This window comes from Trachinotus anak, unplaced genomic scaffold (assembly GCF_046630095.1).
Source record: "Trachinotus anak isolate AG129_WGS33_773 ecotype Australia unplaced genomic scaffold, CSIRO_AGI_Tana_v1 ptg000031l, whole genome shotgun sequence".
In the NCBI taxonomy this organism is placed as follows: domain Eukaryota; kingdom Metazoa; phylum Chordata; class Actinopteri; order Carangiformes; family Carangidae; genus Trachinotus; species Trachinotus anak.
Window position 1 is genome coordinate 8,622,501 of NW_027273882.1, and position 2,500 is coordinate 8,625,000.

At 47.5% G+C, this 2,500-nt stretch overlaps 1 protein-coding gene across 1 annotated transcript in view; it reads right to left on the bottom strand.

Annotated features, from left to right (window-relative positions):
* The window catches only part of angel2 (angel homolog 2 (Drosophila)), a 6,905-nt gene that overhangs the window by 4,023 nt on the left and 382 nt on the right, over positions 1–2,500 (bottom strand). Inside the window, exons 2-3 of the mRNA XM_071467313.1 lie at positions 460–1,427; positions 79–299 (exon numbers count right to left, since the gene is read on the bottom strand). Of these exons, the coding sequence (XP_071323414.1) occupies positions 79–299; positions 460–1,420 (1,182 nt within the window). The 5' untranslated portion in view covers positions 1,421–1,427. The remainder of the gene's footprint in view (positions 1–78; positions 300–459; positions 1,428–2,500) is intronic.

Sequence of the window (2,500 nt, forward strand, 5' to 3'; positions counted from 1 at the left end):
ACATCCTTCTGAATCCTGTCTCCCGCTGCTGGAACAGGGCTCATTAAAGTCTGATCTGATCTGATCTGATCCACTCACGTCAGCGTCCAGCTGCTGGATCTCTGCCAGCAGGTTGGGCAGCCGGTACTCCCAGGGCAGGACGGCGGGGTCACAGTGTCTGTACAGGTAGTTGTTGTCCCCCAACAGCTCCTGAGACAGGATGTTGTAGGACATCACTGAGAAGTCAAAGGCTGCGCTGACCCCTGGTGGCTGGGGGTGGGCACTGCAGGCAGGAGGGGTCTCCCAGTGTCTGTGAAGAGCTGAGGAGAGGGGGGCGAGAAAGACTGATGATGGTTAACAGAAGAGTCAGGAGTCAACTCATGATTCACTACAAATGATCTGACGACTGACTTGTATCAAAGTTTCACAACAATTTCCTCCTGATCTATCATCAAAAACCTCCTTAAAGAGTGAACCTACGTTTCACTGGTGCGGCCTCATCCTGTGGTCTGACGGGTGGGGAGGTTCCAGGTGGAGGGGGTTCTGGAGGGTTTGGAGGGTGAGTGGTGGTGCGAGGCTGGGACTGGAGCCCCGTCCTCGGCCCTCCACCACTGCTTCTGTCCCTTGGCTGTTCCTCTGGTCCTTTTGTTTTCCTGTGATGCCCTCCATGCTCCTCTGCCCCCCTCCCCTTGAACCAGGGGTTAGGTTTAGGTTTGTGCATGGGAACCTGACCCTGTTCAGGTTTAGACTTCGGGGTTTGAGTCCTGGGGCCTGCAGGTTGTGAATCTTTCTGCCCTTCTTGCTGATGTTTGCTCCACCTGCTCCGACTGCTGCCGTCTTTATTCACAGTCTTCGTCCTGTCTGCATCTTTCTCTCTGCTGTTTTCCCACCTGACGCCTTTTCCAGCTGCATCCTTTCCTCTGTCTTGACCCCTGTCTCTGAAGTGGTGGTTTGGTCGAGGGCTGCTGTCCACGCTGGTGTCCAGGTGATGGTGCTCCCTCCTGGAGCTTCCATCCTTGGTCTTGCCTCCTGTCGCCCCTGCTGTCGCTCCTCTCCATCCTCCTCTTTCCTCATTGCCCCTCTTCTCCTCTTCACTCTTCCTCCGTTTAGGAGGAGGTTCTCGATCTCTGCTGGACCGCTCCATCAAGAGGCGGTCACAGGTGTAGAATGAACGCCAGCTTCTGCTGAAGTTACTGAGGTTGATGTTATGAGGGTTTAACGTCCTCCCTGTGAAAACCTGACGTGCTGTTGGGTGGGCGTGGGGGAGTCGCGGAGGCCAGGGGGGAAATCCCTGCACTGACCACCATGGACGAGGAGCAGGGATAACCTGGGGGACAGAGGTGGAGGAGGCACTGCAGCTGCTGACGCCGGCCCTGCAGGGAGCAGGATGGCTGCGGGGGAGGAAGGAGGAGGGGAGGGGGCTCAGACAGCGAAGGAACATGAGGTGGCTGGAGGGAGGAAAGGAGAAATGACGGATTTCAATATGTAGAGATGAAACAATCGATTAGTTGTGTATGACTAGAAAAAAATCGTAAACTATTTTGAGAACTAAACAATCTAAGTCTTTATTTCAAGCGTCCCCTGGTAACAGCTTCTTAATCCTGCTTTCATTTGTCTTCTGTCACAGGAAACTGCTCCTTTGTGTTTCAGACTATTCACTGTAGCTCTAATCTGTAGATAATGTTCTCAGTTAATCATCTTATATATATTTGAGCTATACGTAGTCAGTAAATAGATATGAATGTGCTTCAGACTTCCACAGAATCAAAGGTATGTTCTTTAAATGTGTTGCCTCAGTCTGACCATCAGTCTAAAGATATTCAGTTTACTGTCACAGGAAACGAAGGACAGGATGTGAATTTATGGGGTTTATGGTTAAAGGAATGAAGAAATGTTTATCAAAATAGTTGCTGATCATTTCTGTAATTTGACTTTTTGATTAATCAACCAGTTATTTCACCTCTAGTTCACTGGACAAAACCAGCACCCTGAAGACATCAATTATAAATCATAATGATTAACAGAAGCCTTATCTGTCAGTTACTTCTAAGGTGAACTGATTACCTGTTTACCCATAAAACACCTGATAGTGTTGAAAGATGGTGACGTCATTAAATGTACAACAATATGAAAGACAGAAAAACAAGAACTCCTCACATCTGAGAAGCTGGGACCAGAGGTCTGCTACTTTAGTCTGATGAATTACTTATATGATTACTCGTGATATAAATTGCTGTCAATCGATTTTCTGTTGATCAGTCAATTGATTATTTGTTCACCAATCAGTGCGAGTGGATGGAGGGTGACAGAGATGGTTCTAATACAGTAAGATAGAAACTATTGATGAGAAGAGGCGGCACGGAAGACATTTAATTGTATTTATTTCTTGTTTTTAGGTTTTTCCATTAACTGACAGTTTATAAGTAAAAAAAACCGGAAGTGCAAAGGTCTCCCCGGTCCTCTCTGTAGTCTTGGTCATGAAAATAACTTTAGAGTTTTTCTGTTAATTAAATTGTAAATT